At 41.4% G+C, this 18,294-nt stretch overlaps 1 protein-coding gene across 6 annotated transcripts in view; it reads right to left on the reverse strand.

Moving 5' to 3' along the window:
- CHL1 (cell adhesion molecule L1 like) overlaps window positions 1-18,294 on the reverse strand; it is a 434,380-nt gene that overhangs the window by 125,577 nt on the left and 290,509 nt on the right. For all 6 annotated transcript variants that reach the window (XM_069206369.1, XM_069206371.1, XM_069206370.1 and 3 more), the window contains 4 exons: window positions 13,611-13,795; window positions 10,064-10,195; window positions 8,137-8,280; window positions 6,320-6,431 (listed from right to left, as the gene is read on the reverse strand). In XM_069206369.1, the coding sequence (XP_069062470.1) occupies window positions 6,320-6,431; window positions 8,137-8,280; window positions 10,064-10,195; window positions 13,611-13,795 (573 nt within the window). The remainder of the gene's footprint in view (window positions 1-6,319; window positions 6,432-8,136; window positions 8,281-10,063; window positions 10,196-13,610; window positions 13,796-18,294) is intronic.

An 18,294-nucleotide genomic window follows, 5' to 3' on the forward strand; every position in this document is an offset into this window, starting at 1 on the left:
TCAACAATATTTGCTTTAAATGTTGATGAGTGGAGCAAGCTGAGGTAATTTTTACAGGTGTCCGATGAACAAGGGTCTGGGGAACTTGTTACCATCTCAATCCATTTCCATTTCACAATAGAATCAATGTGTTTGTATTGGAAACAGATACTGTTGACTTGAAATAACCATATAAGACATATACAGAAGAATATTAGCATTGACTTGGTACTACAGACAGCAACCAGAATTGCCTTTTGTCTTACTGTATTAACTGAATCCTAATTATCCTGTTATGTTCTAGTCCTGAGACTGCACTTGACCTTGTCAATATGTAAATATTATCGCAAATTGAAATCAATTTGAACTAAAAAATATGAAGACAGTCTTAAGCACTGTTGGATTTATAAACTGTATGCATGCCTTTTTAAATCTTTTAATGCTCAATAATCACACATGTATAAACGCAGTTAGTTAGTTTCGTACCCTTGTGAAGAGCAAAAATAAAGTCACTAAATTAAAATGAGATGCGCAACTGTTGAGGTGTCTGCTTCAACTATTAGAAATTAGTTGATCATTTTGTACTTTGTGAATAACTTAGTTTGCAATGAAGCTAGTATATATATCTAATTAGAAGAACGAAACCAATTATTTCATGATTCCCCTTTTATTAACTATATGAATTGATTGTTTAGTTTATAGTGGCTGTTTTACTAATCGACTGAATAAATAATTAACTGACTGAATTATTAAAACAAAACTCAACAAGCTAAATGCCACATATTTTTTCTGGAAACTAAAACTGTGTGACTGGACAAAAGTAGCATCTTTATGCAAACTCTTACTTTTTTAGAGTTTGTAGTCTTTGATCTATAAAAAATGAAGACTGTTATTTAGGTAAAGCTCCATTGACAATCATGGATGTGGAGACATTCCATTGCTCCTGTAACTCACTTTTCTATAGCAGAAAGCAAGTGTCCTGAAGGGCATGAATACCAACAAAGGAAGTCACTTAAAATGTTATAGCATTCCCATGGGGTGCAAAGAAAAAGCAAGCTCATACATGCTTTAACTAGGAGGTTACTGATAATTAAGCTCTTTATTTATTGAAACATCATCTAACTATTCCAACTAAGGGCCTGATTTAGAGTTTGGCGGAGGGAGTTAGTCTGTCACAAAAATGACGGATATCCTTTCCACTGTATTACAATTTCTTTATAGCCTATGGAACTCATAATATGGAGTATGGGATATCTGTTATGTTTGTGATGGAGTAACCCCTCCATCAAACTCGAAATCAGGCCCCAAGTTGTTAGCTTGGTTGACAAAAGTTAGAACATTTAGTGGGAGTAAAGGATCCACCCACTGAAGTCAATCCTCAGATAAAATGTATTATTCCATTTAATTTCTATATCTCTGGAATGTTTTGTCACATTTCATTTTAATTAAATATCTGTACTTGTGACACATGTGACAAATAGAGAATGATCCAGAGAATGTGTGACAAATTTAATGCAGCAAAAGAGAAATGCTAAATTCATGGAATGAGAAACAAGCAGCAGGAGAGATAAATAAACGTGTAGGACATGAAAGAGATTCAATAGGAACACATACCTGAAACACTGTCATGTTTTTCAGGGAATCTCAAACACTATTGGAAGTGAAAATTAAGAAACCAACAAACTGACAATGACATTGAGAGAAACCTGGTGGGGGTGTTGTGAGGGACATTTGGATTCCAACCCAGATGCGTGACATTAAAGAATAATTAAGACTAAGTTTCATTGTACAGATGAGGCATTTATCGTTAAGGAGAGAGTCCTAGTTTAAAGAAGAGAGAGGTACCTACAAGCATCATCACTTTTAACTGTAGTCTTTTTTCCAATGGAAAGAATTAAGTAGTACATATAAATAATTTTTACTGTTGGGATATTTTAGTCCACTGAGTATTTTTAAGTATTGACTAAAATGTGTGTTAAAGTGAATAACAATTGTAAATAGTGTAACTAAGTAAACAGCTGCTCATTCTGACTTGTAAAAAATCATGTAGGACTACACCTCCAAGGGTCCTCGCCAGCGACCTCCATCTGCCCTCAGGCAAAATAGTGTAAAGCAGTGGTTCCCAACCTTTTGACTTCTGTGGACCCCCATTTTATCAATACTGGAGCCCGTCCCACTAAATCATTATTAGAACACGGGGACCCCAGTGGAGTCATTACTGATAGCTGGGACCTAATATTATTAAATGTTTTAAGCAGCCGCGGACCCCCTGAGGAGGCTTCGCGGATCCCCAGGGGTTCTCGGCCCACAGGTTGGGAACCACTGGTGTAAAGCATGTTCAATACTTTTCTTTCCATCACTCTTCTTTCAAGTGACAGATCATACTTATGTATTTGGAGGATTTAAAACAATTCAGCGTTAATGTCCTTTCATTATTCAAGATTTGGCACTGTGTCCTCCAAAAAGAAAGAGAGACAACTGTAAATTCTATGTCATTTATCTATCCACTTTAGCTAGCTTTCAAAAATGATCACTGTGATGACTCAGCAGTGATTCTCTATGTCCCCTGTGCATTGGCAGGGCCCTCATTTGAGTAGCCACTTATAGCTTGATTCATTTAGGCTTTCAGGAAAAAAGTCAGACATCTGCTCCCTTACTGTAGGAAAGTACCATCTTTCTTGGCATGTTACCCCCATTTTTACCTGTATGTCAGTATGTTTTTGCCTGTCTCACTGGGATCCTGCTGGTCAGGACCCCAGTGCTTATAATTTATGGCCTAATGTGTGCGTTGTCAGTAGTGCTTGACTGTGTCACTGAGGTTCTGCTAATCAGAACCTCAGTGCTTATGCTCTCTCTGCTTTTAAATGTGTCACTATAAGCTAGTGACTTCATTTACCAATTTAAATTGGCACACTGGAGCCCCCTTAAAAGTCCCTAGTATATGGTACCTTGGTACCCACAGCAATGGGGTTCCAGCATTTCTTTTGCCACCCATAAGGAGCTCAGATAAACCCTTCCACAGGACTGACATTGCAGCCTGCGTGAAATAGTGCACACACTATTTCACAGCCATTTTCACTGCACTTAAGTAACTTATAAGTCACCTATATGTCTAACCTTCATTTACTGAAGGCTAGGTGCAAAGTTACTAAGTGTGAGGGCACCCCTGCACTAGCAAAGGTGCACCCACATAGTTCAGGGCCAATTACCGGGACTTTGTGAGTGCAGGGATGCCATTACACGTGTGCACTACATATAAGTCAAAACCTATATGTAGCTTCATAACTGTAACTCTGAATATGACCATGCAAGGTGTCTAAGATCATGGAATTGCCCCCCATTCCAAATCTGTATTGGGGAGCCAATTACATGCACCCTGGGGGCTTCACCATGGACCTCCAGTACTGCCAAAGCATCTCTCTGAGGATTGCAATGCAGCTACAGCTGCTGCCACCTCACAGACAGGGTTCTGCCCTCCTGGGGTCTGAGTAGCTCAGTCCCGGGAAGGCAGAACAAAACATTTCCTTTGGGAGCAGGGTGTTACACCCTCTCCATTTGGGAATAGGTGTTACAGGCTGGGGAGGGGTAGCCTCCCCAAGCCTCTGGAAATGCTTTGAAGGGCACAGATGGTGCCCTCCTTGCATAGGCCAGTCTACACTGTGTCAGGGGCCACCAGTCCCTGCTCTGGAGCAAAACTGGACAAAGGAAAAGGGAGTGACCACTCCCCTGTCCATCACCACCCCAGGGGTGGTGCCCAGAGTTCCTCCAGTGTGTCCCAGACTTCGTCCATCTTGTTTTCCAAGGTGTGGGGACACTCGGGAGGCCTCTGAGTCGCCAGTGCCAGACGGCGACGTCAGAGACCCCTCCTGATAGGTCCATACCTGATAATGTAGCCAATCCCCCTCTCAGGGATATTTAGGGTCTCTCCTGTGGGTTCCTCTTCAGATTCTGCTTGCAAGTTTCCATCCGGAATCCTCTGCAACTACTACTTCATCTTCTGACCTCGGCTCAACTGCAGTCTGCTCCAGGAACCACTGTAACAGCAACAAAGTATCCAGATGGGTCACTTTTCCTCTGCAACTTCAGCTCCAGCCAGCAACTGCAACAGTTTCCACAGTGTGCATGCTCTGGGGACTCCCTGTCTTCACCCTGCACCAGAAGGACCAAATAAATCTCCTGTGGAGTGACAGAGTCACTTCCCTGCTCACGCAGGCACCTTCTAAGTCGACAACTGGTTCTCTTGGACTCCTCTCCTGGAGCCGAGCATGCTCCTTGGAACACAAGTGCTGGACCCCTTTGACACAGACTATCCTGAGGTCCTGCTGTCCCAATTTGGAGGAGGTAAGACCTTGCCTTCCCCAAGTATGACAGTACCCCTGTGCACCACATCCTCTTCACCTCCTGAGGCCTCTGTGCACTATTTGCAAAATTCCTTTGGCCACAGCCTGGCCCAGGTCCCCAGTACTCTGTCCTGCGACGCTCAACTTGCTTAGTTGACCTCCGGCAGCGTGGGACCTTCCTTTGCAGTGCTGCACAACTGCATTTTGCACCTCCTTTGTCCCCATGTTCTGGGTTTCCCGTAGGTGCTGTCTGGTGCTCTGGGGGCTCTCTAAAGTGGTGAGAGCCCCCTATTCCTCTTCACATAGAGTTGGGGCCCCCAGGTCCCTCCTGGGTCCAGACAGCACCATTTTGACGCAAAGCACAACTTTTCCGGAACCATGGCTCGTTGGATGAATCCAATGCCAAAACTTGCCTGCATCAAACATCTCTGCGTGGGACATCCATTGCATCATGCAAAAACCCACTGACATCTTCCTTGGGTGCATTTCTGCAGTCTTCGTCCAACCAGGGACTCTTCTTTTGCACCCTCTTCTGGTTTGGCAGGGGCTCCTGTCCTTCCTGGAACTTCTTCTGACTTCTGGACTTCGTCTCCTTCCTTTGCAGGTCTTCAGGTCTAGGAATCCACCATTTGTTGTTTGCAGTCTTGCTTGGTTCTAGTAATAACTCTAATCACAACTTGTAGTGTGTCCTAAAGAAACTTGCAGTATTTTACTCCTACTTTTCTGGGCTATGAGGTGGGGTAATTTACTTACCTTTACTGTATTCTTACTCTCCCAGCAATTCTCTACACACTACAGTTGTCTGGGGGGGGGGATTCGTGGCCCGCATTCCACTTTCTTAGTATATGGTTTGTGTTGCCCCTAGACCTATTTTCTCACATTGCATTATATGGCATTTCCTATTGTTTGCACTATCCTATGTCTAATTACTTACCTTATTTTGGTGTCTAGAGTATATATTGTGTAAAATACTTACCTCCAGAAGGAGTATTGCCTCTAAGATATTTTTGGCCTTGTGTCACTCAAATAAACTACCTTTATTTTTGGTAACACTGAGTATTGTCTTTACTTGTGTATGAGTACTGTGTAACTATAGTGGTATTGCAGGAGCTTTGCATGTCTCCTAGTTCAGCCTAAGCTGCTCTGCTATAACTACCTCTATCCGCCTAAGCTGCTAGAACACTACTACATTTCACTAATAAGGGATAACTGGACTTGGTGTAAGGTGTAAGTACCCAAGGTACCCACTACAAACCAGGCCAGCCTCCTACACTCAGGAATACTCATACGTTTGGAGCAAACTTATTTCATGAAACGCACAATAGTACTCAAACCTACAAACATTGTAGAGTTCAGCACTGTAGTACTGAACTCACTGCATGTAATTTATAAAGGCAGATTTTCTACAAGATACCAGGTTCCACATTCATAAATCTGACACAAACGTTTATGTACAAACCTTTTGTTTCTCCTGTTAAAAATACTATCACATGTTGAGAAAGTTGCTCACTTTACACTCCTCTCAAACTTGTAGGTGCTTCTTCTGCATTCCCTCCAGGGAGGAAAATGTCAATTTGTTTCCAGGATGGGAAATAACATGTTACAGGTAATCAATCACCCACAAAAATACAAGTCTGTGTGTGCTGACCTTTCTTTACAGGCAATTGCATGATGACATGTTCACACACCTGCTCCTAACCCTTAATTTGTGAATGTGGAAATGGGACCACTCTGGTAGGATTTATACTTTTCCAAATGAACCTTGCGTACATACGCCCCATTAATCCCAATTTCCCAATTCCATGGACCGGGACTGGAATTTAACCGTTGCAAAGTACCATCTTTACTCATTTTGTTTTCAAATGCAATGTGCATCCTTTGAGAATCTGGCCCTCCTTATTGGCCACATGGGCTGTACTCACTAACAATGATGGGGGACTTCTGGTCAGCACAGAATAACCGAAACGTAATCAATATCAAGGCTCATTGCAAGCACTTACCACGATATGACAGCAGTTGGGTAGGAAAACACATCACAGCTCAGGAAAGTGCTAGTTCTGGACACAGCAACATATTCTCTACTGTCTGATGTGAGCAGCAGTGGAGCAATGTCTACAATTAAAAGGACACTTGTTAATGACACACTCAGAAATTGTTGGAAATTGTAACTTTGATAGGTCTTCTCTTATGTGATGGCTTTATTGTAAACAATTTCTTATTATCAAACATCAAAATTTCACCTCCACTGTAGGCTACATTGAAAGCTGCATGGTGGGGATTTACGTACAAAAATAACTTATGTAAGCATCATGACAACTATTGCAAATTAGCACTCCTAGCAATTATTTTACACACCCGTTGCTTACATCTGCATCCTCCATCCCCCTCCCATCTTTACCATCCTACCCCCCTCCTCCCCAACTCTAATTTGCATCCCCACGGTCGACTACCTGCGACAGGCGCTCTGCCCTCAATCATGATAGCACCCTCCTTCATGACGCAACAGCTCATACCCTACACCACTTTCAAGACAAAGTGCCTCATTATGTGTCTGGCAATCAACAGTCCACGGCACCATCTTTTGGCCCTATTACACTTTTCTTGCACGTTGATCTTACTACCTCTAGCCTACAAAAGTTAAGTATTTCTGTATTGTATTGAATTTAAAAGAAGCCAAATAAACAAGCTTTATTTTTCTACATACCTCTGTGAAGTATTTTTCTGTAGTGTACCTCGCATGATGATTGTGTGAGAGAAGGCACTAATAATTTACACATTGCCTCCTATGTTAGGCCTGCCTGCTCAGCGCCAAGCTACCAGAGGGTGAGCACAGGCTTATTTATGACATGTCCTTGACTTGGCCTGACTACAGCTGTGGTCCCTACTTGGACATGGTGCATGCCTGTGCCAACTACAGACCCAGTTTCTAACACCCCCGTTAACATGTGCAACTATATGTAACAAAGCAATATTGATAGGATTGTGCCAAGTACACACTTTTAATAATATTGCACACTGAAATGGAACCATAGATAACTGGCATACTAAGCAATCTATGTATCAAACAGAAAAGTAAGCAAGTGAGTGAAAATAAATAGGTAATTCAGAAAGAGAAAGTGTTCCGTACTAGCATGAAAGAAACTAGTATCCCTAAACAGTTATTAGAGAGTGGATATAGACTTAAAGTAGAGCCTTTATATATGATTTTATGAAAACTGACTTGAAATTTGAGAACCAGTGCAGTCATCCTCTTTCACGCATTGATGAAATGTCTGTACACATCCAAAAGAGATTAAAAAAACCTCTTCTTTCCTTGCTAAACATTTTTTAAATTTGCATTTTGTAGAAGGATCACAGAGGTTCATGGCTGAAATTGATATTAGGAGGGAATTAGGGGAGTAGTGTAGCCACGTCATCTATTTCTATGTGTGCATTATTGTCGCTGTAGGTCCAGCAGTACATTTTTCTTTGTATAGGTGTCTGATAATTTATGTATCATGATTCCATATACACCTTCACATTCTATAAAAAACTCATTGTTACTGACAGCGGACTTATGCAGCTGAATGACAAGCATCAAAGCAAGACAACAATATTATACTTTTAGGACCCTAATATAAGAATATTCCATGTGACAGACAATTTAGGAGTCGGGTTATCAGTTTTAGGGGTGTTGGCTCATTATTTGTAGACTGTGCAGTTTACACGCGTGCAGTCTACATTTTATAAAAAATAGTAATGGTACAATGATTCCAGAGTGTATACCCACACCACACTCAGTAAATAAAACTGCGTGGCACTGGCAGGGTGTGCTTACTCAAGACGTTGATGTTGGCACTGGCGAGGATGGTCCCATGCTTGTTGAAGGCTTCACACTGGTACACAGCGCTGTCCTTTACCTGCAGGTTGGTAATGCTGACCTCTCCTGGTAGCACCCGGTGATTAGGCGGTAGGTCCACCTCTGTAAGAGAGAACAGCTTACTCAAAGGTGGAAAGTTCAGAGACCAGCAAATAAAATATGGTGGATCAGTTCATGCAGCAATCTATCAATTGTGTAGTGCCCTGAGAGAAACTGACTGGTGATTGTGCCAAGTGTGTAACACAGGTCCCTACAACCCCTGCCTTACAGGGGAGCGCCACCCTTCAAAGGCTCCCAATCAGCCTAAGTCCTAAGAATATATGTGATAGATAGGAGTTTGAGGCCCCCCTTGCCACATTCTGCAGAGTGAGTTAATCATTGTGCGCTATGCCACTGTTGCTTGCTCTGAAAAGTATTCAGTAAAGTTACAGGCAGTTTCTTGGATGTATATATATTAAAAAAAGTAAAATTAGGTAGAAGAAAGAGAACTAATCATGGGAACAGTGGCTCACATGGTGGTATTAATGCTGAATGTTTAAAATGACATAATGTCTGCATCTTTTTTCTCCAAATCCTTCCACTGCAGTAGTGAGGAATATTCTTGTTCGAGTTAAAAAGTATTTATCTTATAGTTATGCAAATCTGACTTCGGTTTAGTAGGATTATTGTCTCTGAAACCCCCGTTTATGGTCACTTGTTTTTGTCCATTACATAATATGGATATTTGCTACCAGTGAAAGTGTTCCTGGTGACCCGTGGTACAAATACAACATTTAGTGAGGTAGTGGGGTCTGGTGAAATCTTATGAAACATTTAAAACAAACACCAGCTCTAAAATGCACTTCCCCAATTATTTTGCAGTAGCACTGATGTACTAGATGTATCAGAGACAGTGTGCTATGAAGTTACATACATGCATGGTACAGTTGTGCATCCATATGTATATCATAGATCATGACATTGATATACATGGGTGACTATACGCTTAATCAAGGCGTTGATTTGCAAATGTCAATGGAAACAGATTGCCTTCTTTAATAGTTTTTCAAGCAACATAGTGCAGCAACCAATTTGCTACACTGTGTTTTGTTAGTGGGAATTCATATCTATTATGATCAGCCAAAGCCTGTCCTTTGGGGCTGAGGGGCCACGGCACCCCACCTTTTGTCCCTCTATAAGAGTGTCTGTCAGGCTGAGCAAGGGTCAGCTTGACAGACACTCTTCAATTTCAGGTCAGACAGCCAGGATCTAGACATGCGATATTTGCCCAGGCTCCCGGCTGCATGAGCTGAACTTTGCTAGGCTAAAGAAGTCACAGCCCTGTGGGGGTGACCTCTTCAGCCTAGCAAAGGTGCATCAAGGCCTTCCCCCTCAAGACAAAGGGGAACGTCACCCATTGCTTCGGACCTAGGCGCTTCAGTTTTAAGCCCTAAAGCCCCAGGGCCAAATGTCAATCAGTGACACCTCGTCACAGAGCAGGGTGGGGTCAGCAGTATTACTGCCCCATCCCACTCTGTGCAAGCTGGGACTGCTGTCTTCCCTCATTTGCTGACCTTAGGTTACCTCTTACCTTGATAAGGTTAAGTGAGGCATTACAAGCAAGTCAGGAGTTAGGCCGACAGCTGCCAAGTGGTATGGAGTTAACTCAGTTCCCCCACACTCTCTAGTGCTGCCGCCCTAAACATGCAGTTTTATTACCAGAATAGGAACCGCATAACACTATTTGCAACTGTTATGACATCGTTGCAGTATGTGCAACTGATGTCATGATATATTTTTATTGTGCGCACCCAGTGTCATGATGTAACTAGATTATGCGCACATGGCATCATGCATGCCACGGTCTTCAATAAAATCCAATACAGATCAGATTACTTGCACTTACCATCGATAGGGATTCCGTTCACTTTCCACCTGACCTCAGGTTCTGGCCACCCCGTAGCTTCACATAACAGTATGGCTTTGGACCCCACGCTGTAGATATTGCTCTCTGGCTCCTTCTTCCACTGAGGTGGGGCTAGGAAGAGGCAGTATAATTAAAAAATACACCAAACCCGTATTTTATTACATATTTTAAGACATTGTAATATGAGGCAGCGACAGAAAGAAGAGGTAGGCCCCGACAGAGTAAAGACTGAGTGAGAAGTTAGTAAGGAATGAGGTCAAGTTACGGTAGAGAGCAGACAATGAGATGGGCATAAGAACGACAGAGTAAGAGAGAACAATGAGTAAACCAGAGACAAACAAGAGTTTAATGAATGAGGGAACCGGGAAGAAAGAAACTGTGGAATGAGGCAGAGAGAAACTAGCAGCGATAAAGGCAGGTTAAAGAATGATGCATAAAGAAAGAGTTTAAAGATTGAAACAGAGAACAGGGAGGAAAAGGGAGACGTATAAGTCAAAATAGAAGTAATAAGTGAATGACAACACAGGGCTGAATAGTAAAGAATGGGGCAGAGAGATAGATAATTAAAAAGAAGGCAGACAGGAAGGTCAGAAAGGCAGAAACAGAACGAAGACTGTGGCAGACACAGGGTTAAGATCACTTGAATACAAACACTGAAGAGGGAACCTGATAACGGGGCATCACCTCCGCGCCAGTAAGCGGATGAAGCAAACTTGCTACACAACGAATACGAAGCAAGACAACGTGCTCTTTTATGCTTTATGAAACCTTCCATGGAGCGAGAACAATAACGTAGAAAACAGACACGATAAGTTTCTTCCACTAGGTGGCACTCTTGATAAAGCAAGCCACGGTTTAAACCGGCTTTGATGTAAAAAGACAATTTATCCGTAAAAAGGAAAAGCCGCTAATCAACTAGAGTTTAGACTCTACAAGTCTCCAGGGCCGGGTCACAAAAGATTTTTGACTCGGACTCGGACTCATGTCCTTGGCTGTAATTAAAGGCACTGCTTGGAGCAAACACCTTTTATAGTGTATTGTGAAAAGAGCATGCGGAAGGAGGAAACCTGTGGACAGAACACCATGCATGTTTGTGCCATATGTTGGCAGTGATGTGTTCTGATATTTTTTGTTCTGCTCTATTTGTGTGCTGCACTAAAGCAATGTTATTTTGTTGTGCTGTCCAGCAATTGTGTTGTCTTCTGTGCTGACTGTTTAGTTGCTATGTGCCTTGTTATGTATCGTGTTGTTATGGTGCTTTCTGTATGTTTTTGAGTAAAGGTCTAACTTTTGGAGATATCAACCACTGCTGCTTTATTCCTACGTAAAAGCAGCACATGATTAGAAAGATCCCGTGTAAGCAGATATTTACCACTTAGACGGTGATACATGGCCCAACACTGTGGCAGACACTCTCCCTTTAGCGCTTGACACATGAAACCCAAATCATGTGAAAACGACAGTCTTCGTTTCTTCACTGTTTTATCAAAAATGTGATATCTTGTGTACGGATAAGGCAACCATGTGGAGGCGGGTCGAAAGATTACAGGGCATTCTTTCACCTAAGCACAGAACTGTATTTTTTAAGTTAGCAATTTATTAGCAACGAGGGCACAATCTCTTCTACATTTCAGTGTCTTCTGGATGAAAGAAAAATAGAGATTTTTCTGGGCCCAAACCTCTGATTTGAGGCCAATGAATATACAGCGTGATGGTGCCAGGGGGCTGTACATTGGTAAGGGCCTGTATTTGTACTGACATTTGTAAAGACAACCAGTGTAATCGCATTTTCTCATGTTACTCATTGCATAAATGACATTTTGTACCAGTGCATAATAAAACCATTTCAAGAGCAAATCCCTCTTGAACATCCGAAATTAAGCGGAAAATGAGGTCCTGGTACTCCAGTGTGTATCCAAATCTGGATCGTTTGGTGGAGAATCCAAGCACATCAAGGAATTGTAACTTCTAGTCGGAGTATCAAAGATTGAGCACACACTTCAATCTCCATCTGTAGTGTTTACAGCAGAATCTAAATCGTTGGCTATTGTAAACAATAAGGTACTTTAACATGAATCATATTTTTAGGGTTAAAGCGACTGATACTAATCTTAAAGTTTTTCATCACCAGGATTTAGAATGGAAACACAAAACAAAGAAGTGGTATCTTAAATGTGAAAACACAACACATGCAATCCAAAGAGAATAACCATATAACTTGTGTAGGGTTCAGGCAAAAGTGCGGATGACAAGTCGGAAGACTGCAAAACATCCATTCATCTAAGCAACACAATTGTATACTACAAGTGGAAAATTTAGTAGCCATGAGGGCACATATATTATCTCCTACATTTTCAATGTCTTCTAGGAGAAGGGAAAGTAGAAGTTTTGATCTCTGATCTGGGGCCAGTGTGCATACAGCGCACTGGTGCCAGGGAACTGGACATTGGTAAGGGTCAATATTTGTATTGATATTTGTACAGACGACCAGTGCAAAGGCACCTTCACTGGTTGTTCATTGTATAAATTTGCATAAATGGCTTTTTGTACCAGTCGTTTTTAGTAATCTGGGCATGGATAAGGGCAAATATTTTTACGGACATTTATACAGAATACCAGTGCAACTGCACTTCCACAGTTTGCAAATTGTATAAATAACATTTTGTACAAGACACACCCAGTGTTTAATTTGTAAAAGAATGAGATCCGGTGCCCAAAGCTCTGTTCAGACGCCGCGGCCAGTGCAATTAAATGAGGGTGTGCTGAATACCAAGGCTAAGTAGTCTTGAACCCAACTCATGCCAATTTAATTCTACACCAGACACTCCCTTCCCCTTTAGCTTACTCGTGCAGGTTCTGTTCTCCTTTCGTGACAGTTTTTCCATCTTTCTCTTCCTCCATATTTCTGCTTTGTGTTTTTCTCCCTCTTTTTGCTCTCGGTCAGCCTGATGCAGAACAATAAGCGCCGTCCCCAAAAATGAGTACCGGTGGACCCCTACCAGCAGCTACTGGCTCAAATTAAGCGCTAGTATTTTTAAACCAGGTGCAGAGTTGATTACTTCACTTCTTTTAGCCTCCAAAATAATCCCTTAATGCTGTTATGCATTTTGCACTTTTACTGCTTTTGAGTCCACCGTGGCGCTCAGTTATTTCTTATGAACGCATGGTTTGTTTACTATTTCATTGTTTGCATTTGTTAAAGTGTGATGCTTTTATATAGGCCGCTAGTGCACCTCTAGCGCATATGTTACAGTTTCAAAAAGTTTATTTATGAAGCATAGTGAATTTAGGCACTATGCCTAAGAAATTTACAAATTTAATTTTTACCCCTTACATCACAAATCACAGGGCTTGTCTTTCTCATAGCGCCAGTCTCTTGCCGGCAGCAATGAGCATTTTCCAATGCAATGTTCTTCAGGTAAGACGTCGAAGGTGTACGAGTCACAGCCTGACTGTGTTTCCTGCTCTGGGAAGGTCTACCTGGAACACATTTACAAGGTGCCTCGTAAAAACATATCAAACTAACCCTCAACGTTGACATGAAATTCGTGCTGCGCCGTCGCCAGGTAGTTGCTGGCTGTGCAGTGATAGGTTCCTTGATCCTCTTCGGACACGTCCTCTATCGTCAGGATCTTTCCGTAACTGTCGATTGTTGCCCTGTCCCACGGTAAATCCCCTCCGACTTTCAGCCAGTGCATTTTTGGTGTAGGCCTACGAAAGAAATATCCCATCGTTATTCTTACCCACACAGTACATGGGGCTGCAGTTGTCGTGATACCCAAACTCACTTCTCCCCACAGTCGGCACTAACGCCCATGACATGGGCACATAATAGGTATAGGTCTGACCTGACAGTGGGTTTGAGTCTGACACTGGCTCTAGTCAAGCAGTGAGAGTTTATTCTGGAAGCATCATGAGTAGTTCTTAACAGTGAGTCAACAAATGGCAGCGGATTTGAGTCTGACAGTTGCTCTGGATCTAGATGTGTAATGCTAAGGCCATTAGTGTGCCTGGATTTGAGAGTGGCTTAGGATCTGACAGTGGTGCTGGCGACAGCAATCGGAGTGGCAGACAGGTGATCTGGGTTGGATACTCAGGACATGTCTGACACTCGGTCAAGGTCCTTCTGGGAGTCTGTCTTATGATTTGGCCTTGCACAGTAGTGGACCTCTGTCAGTCGGCAGGAAATGTTTTTGCATTAGGATACCCAGTAGTATGCTAAGTTTCATATACCAGTTTTCATACCGAATGCATCATTCATTCATTCATTCAGTTTCACTTTCAATTTCAAATGGTCTGAAAGCCTGCCTGTTTCTGACAGTGGCAGTGACATTTAATCTCAGTGTAAGAACTGGTCCATGTTTAAAACGGTGCATGGGTATGACAGCTAGTATAACAGTTGAGCAACAGTGACATCTTTTCTTTCAACAGCCATTAGATTAAAGTGCAATTACGGCTGCCTGAAGGCCTTGTTATGACACTATTTGTCAAGTTCGATAGTGTGTTTGACGATAGACCAGAGCCAACAAAGGGCTTTGTATTAAAGTGTTTTGGGGTCTGAAAGTAGACCAGATAATGAGTCTGAGGTGTGACTGTTAATTACACAGATAATGTAATTTATTAATTTGTGTCTTGATTACAGGGCATCATAGTCAGTTCCTTAGGTATAGTAAGCAAGGTGGACGGAATTAAACTAGCTAGCTAGTGTTTGGATGAACACTTTGAAAATTAACATGAAAGAGATTTCTGAAGGTCAGAGCATATAAATCAGATATGGCCCAGATGAGGGTACAGGCATTATTGAATAGACGATTAATATGGGGCACAGAGAACACCAATGGATGAAGTAGTGTGAGCCTGTATATGTGCCTGCATTTGCAAGCACTTTGTAATCCGGTAGAGCATATATCAGTATTGTAAGATCAGTATGTTTCATTAACATCAGTTTAATGCATTTTTCAACAATTTGTGATATGAACACATGGATTTAATTGCTATTGTTTGAGGACCTCTTTTACAATATCAAATTTGAACAATTTGTAGGTCAGATCACAATGGGCCAAAGTCCATAATTTTCTTGATGTGTATATGGACATAACATTCCTTCAACTTTGTCTGAAATTTTATCCTGTTACTGAGCTTCTCTTAAACTGTAGCATACACCACCACGAGTGCATTGTCTTCTAAATTCCATGGCTAATGTTTTTCATCTCTTTGAAGGTCAACATAAACACTGTGTTTTGCACGGTTTCTTAGAGTAGGTAGCAGTAGGGATCCTATGGAAGATTAAGGCTGGAGACTAAGTATGGTGCCGGAGATTAGTAACCTTGAAATATTTAGGAGACCACTTTAAGAAAATCATTACTCCACGGATAAAGGTGCTCATGCCATGTGAATACACTTCAGCATTTGCTACTCCTTGATAATGGCACCATTTTAAACCATAAAGCCACTGTTAATAAGCATTGCAAATAAAGTATGAGCTTATTATTTACCAATATTTAATATTTAACCCAAGTGATGGATTACTTCATGGCCATCTTTATATGCTAACTAGTTTAAAGTAATGCAAGCTGATGACCAATCCACGTAGACATTTTGAGGAACTCTGTTCCCTATTTTGTATGAGTATATAGTCTTCTTCCGGAAATAGGAACTGGATTCACAATGGAAGTCATTCTGGGTTTCGGGCTCCACCATATTCTTGACCAAGAACACTATGGGATTAATTTACAAGAAACTGATGCATTGTCATTGATGCATCAGATTTTTAGTGCCTGATGCACATCCCCTAACAGCGCCATGGACGCCCTGTATTTACAATACAGAGCTCCATGCTGTACGTTTTCTGTTAATACGAAAGTGAAGCATTGCTGGAGTTGCATCGTTAAACTGATGCAACTCCTGCAATGTGAGGACAGTCCCATTGGAAAAATCCCAACATCAATTTTACGCCTCACCTGAGCAGGTGGTAAAATTCTGACACAGTGAAATCATAGAGTGATGCAGTGAACAGTTGTTAATTTGACTACATCGGCTCTACGTGGATTTTTCCATAGGAAAGTCTACCCTGGCGGTATAATATGACGCAGGGTTTTGCAAACTGACGCATTGAGCCTAATGCATCCATTTGTAAATATGGAGCAGTGTAGAGCACTGCTAGTGCTGCTGATATGTAAAAAAAAAACCAAGCATGTGAAATGCAATGGGTCTCAAATTTTCTTGAGTTAGAGCTATTGGTATTGTAAATTCAGAACTGGACTTTTCTTGCTACATAAATTGGTCAACCCTACCTCATAATTTAGTCTTTTTCTGCCATGTTTTGGTGGCCACTGGTGGCTAATGACATCAGAAATCGCAAGCCCTTGAGGAGAGAAGAGATGACTGCACAACCTCAAGCTGTGTAAACATCTGAACAGAAATTGAAAAAAAAGGCTGGAAAAGTATTTTCTTTTTATGTTAACAGAATGAAACGTTTTGCAAGCATTCTTGCCCTGCATTTCAACAAAGCTCTAATGAAGTTAAGAATAGCAGAGCAGCCTAAGAAGATTTATGGCCCCAATAAAGGAGATAAGCAATGCCCTGTCTGCAGGTGTTGTGAGGGCTGGCAGGGAGGGGCCCTGGAGGGAGAGACTCCAGATGACAGGCTCTTTACGTTTCACATCATTGCTTCTAGGCTTAGCTATATTCTACAAGAAAGGGTATATTGTGGCTTTCCCAAGCAGTGAGCTACCAGTTTAGGCACTGGGTGTTTCTTTTGTAAAACAAGCTTATTTTAATGTTACATAAAGACATGCAAAAATAAGCTTACTTCAAGATTAAATCAATGCATGTGCTGGACTGTATTGGAAGAACATTAATCAACAAACGCTAGGCAGTGGTAAAATACCATTAAAAAAATGAAGCCTAGGAGCTACCTCTTCTTAAAGATTTAATAGTGGAGAAAATGTTCCGGGAGCCAGAGGTAAATGAGGACAGCACTGAAATAAAGCCAAACAAATGTCAGCAACATAGGAGGAGGTGGGAGGAACAGAATGCTGCAATAAAATTCAGGGAGCTACCAGCCTAAAACACCCACAGTAAAAAAGGGAGCAACAAAGAAATAACAATAGTAGTCCATCTCAGCAAGAGATAAAGAAACAAAAGTGGAATACAGTAGTTGGTCACTGCTCTGAAAAAAAAAAGAGGGAGAAAAGGGCAGAACTAACCACTATTGAGCAATAATTTTTGAAGGACACTGCAACCAATAAATGAAATCGATTTAAGCCATAAGAAGTGTACTAAAAGTATACACAAGGACAAATGCTTGTGCTCGACCTAAAAATGATGCAGCAGCAGCAGCACAAAGGGCTTGTACATGAGGCCCTATATTTCAAAGTGCATGTGGTAATCAGTAGGTGGCATAGATGCAATGCTTACAACAATTCCATTAATTTCCATAGCCATTGACCCGGTGGAGGCTCAAATGGAAGATTGTGCCACTAGGTTTTCTTGATATGCTTCACCATTGTATTTTGTGTGAAAATTTACATTGCTGGAGATATTTTCACTAAACCATACTACTTTTCTCAAGCATCATTTCATTTTCAGGAATACATCTTTGCAATAAAACCTCCAGTACATAACTGTTTGCAAGTTCATTTGCTTATGCAAACAGGATAACTTTCCTATCACTCCAAACAAAATACTTCTTCCAAAGGACCCTACCTTCCTATACATTTTCATTTTTCTTTTCTATCTTCAATTGTTTCTGACAGTTCTGGTTCCACTTCTAACACAGGCAACTTTCCTGTACTTGTGGGTCTTGTTCTAATGAAAGAGCTCACCAGCAGATTTCAAACGTGTTATCCAAGACCAAGTCAATATGTTTGGTATGACTTTTTATAGAACACTTTCTAGCTCATTCAGATGACATTTGCTCATTTCCTAATACCAAATCCAATGTCTCACAGCACCTACCAATGCTGTCAAAATTGTCCACCATCTCATCTAAAATCACCTCTAACATTTCATCATACAGTTTATGTGGAGATCTTCATCATTAGAATATCGGAAAATTGAGTGCTTTTTTAGAGGCAATTAATTGAATTTGGGCAAAAAATGGCTGCAACAACATTTCAGTGTTTATCTTTCTGTATCTTCCTTTTATAAATTAAAACATTACTTTCTAACAGTACATATGTACAGTACGTGACATCACTGGATTTCTC

Source organism: Pleurodeles waltl, chromosome 9 (assembly GCF_031143425.1).
Source record: "Pleurodeles waltl isolate 20211129_DDA chromosome 9, aPleWal1.hap1.20221129, whole genome shotgun sequence".
Classification (NCBI taxonomy): domain Eukaryota; kingdom Metazoa; phylum Chordata; class Amphibia; order Caudata; family Salamandridae; genus Pleurodeles; species Pleurodeles waltl.